The sequence below is a fragment of the Buceros rhinoceros genome, unplaced genomic scaffold, assembly GCF_000710305.1.
Source record: "Buceros rhinoceros silvestris isolate BGI_N320 unplaced genomic scaffold, ASM71030v1 scaffold24623, whole genome shotgun sequence".
Classification (NCBI taxonomy): Eukaryota; Metazoa; Chordata; class Aves; order Bucerotiformes; family Bucerotidae; genus Buceros; species Buceros rhinoceros.
In genome coordinates, this window is record NW_010402225.1 from 8,389 (window position 1) to 9,341 (window position 953).

The following is a 953-nucleotide window of genomic DNA, read 5'->3' on the forward strand; positions in this document are numbered from 1 at the left end:
AAAGAGAAAGTGAGTGACTTCACTGTTCACGGACCCAGAGAACGGCCAGTCCAGCACCACGGTCATAACATAAAGGGTACAGAAAGAGGAGGGGGGAAGCAGCCAACTCATTTACCATGATGAGCGCCGTGTCGTTAAAGCCCTCTGCGATCCTGGAGGCCACCTTCTCCGCGACCTGGTTCGGACTGAGCAGAAGGGAAGAGTTAACGGTGGTACATGAGCCATGGCTGAAAGGAAATGTGCTTAAAGAGCCATCAAAACATCAGCATGTTCTTACAAACAGGAACCAGCGCGCGAGCTGAGGCTACGCTTGACTGAAGTCAGAGGTCAGCAGTTTGCTCCCTGGTCTGCATTTGAACCCACTCCCTGCCCAACTTCTCTGCTAAAATCAGATAACCTTGTAAATTAAAACCTTTATGGTGTTTTGAAGCATCTCTACGTGGTGCTGGTGTTCTTCAGAAATTAAATGTGAGTTTAAAAAAACCCACCCAAGTCTGTGACACACTTTCAAACCTCAAATAGAACAGACAAACTGCATCTCCTTCTTAGAAAAGTCTCCAGCAGATTTACTTCCCTCGTCAGGGAAGGGTAAATAATGCCTTTATCCCTGGTAGAGACCTCTGCAGTCAAAAGGATGACTTAAAAAAACATACTTGTGACTGAAATGTTAATAAAATAACCAGAGTGGAGCATCCTACTTTAAACCAGCTGCTCGTGTTTATTTTAAGTGTAACCACGATGCAGGGGAAGGGCCCTTTATCAAGTATTGGGTAATCTGAGCCAGTTAACAGGGAAAAAAGAATGACTAACCCTGGGGAAAACCAGTGAAGAGAGAGATTTCTGCTTGACCGGCCTCACTTTCCATTTCCAGAGCGTCCCTTTGCCACACAATAAAATAAACCGCTTTGATCAAGGTACCCGGAGTCGCTCGAGTTTACACGGAATGTGCTGTG

General features: G+C 45.9%; 1 protein-coding gene across 1 annotated transcript in view; it reads right to left on the bottom strand.

Annotated features, from left to right (window-relative positions):
• Positions 1 to 953, bottom strand: part of EMC8 (ER membrane protein complex subunit 8) — a 6,182-nt gene that overhangs the window by 1,014 nt on the left and 4,215 nt on the right. The window contains exon 3 of the mRNA XM_010132579.1: positions 116 to 185. Coding sequence (XP_010130881.1) covers positions 116 to 185 — 70 coding nt within the window. The remainder of the gene's footprint in view (positions 1 to 115; positions 186 to 953) is intronic.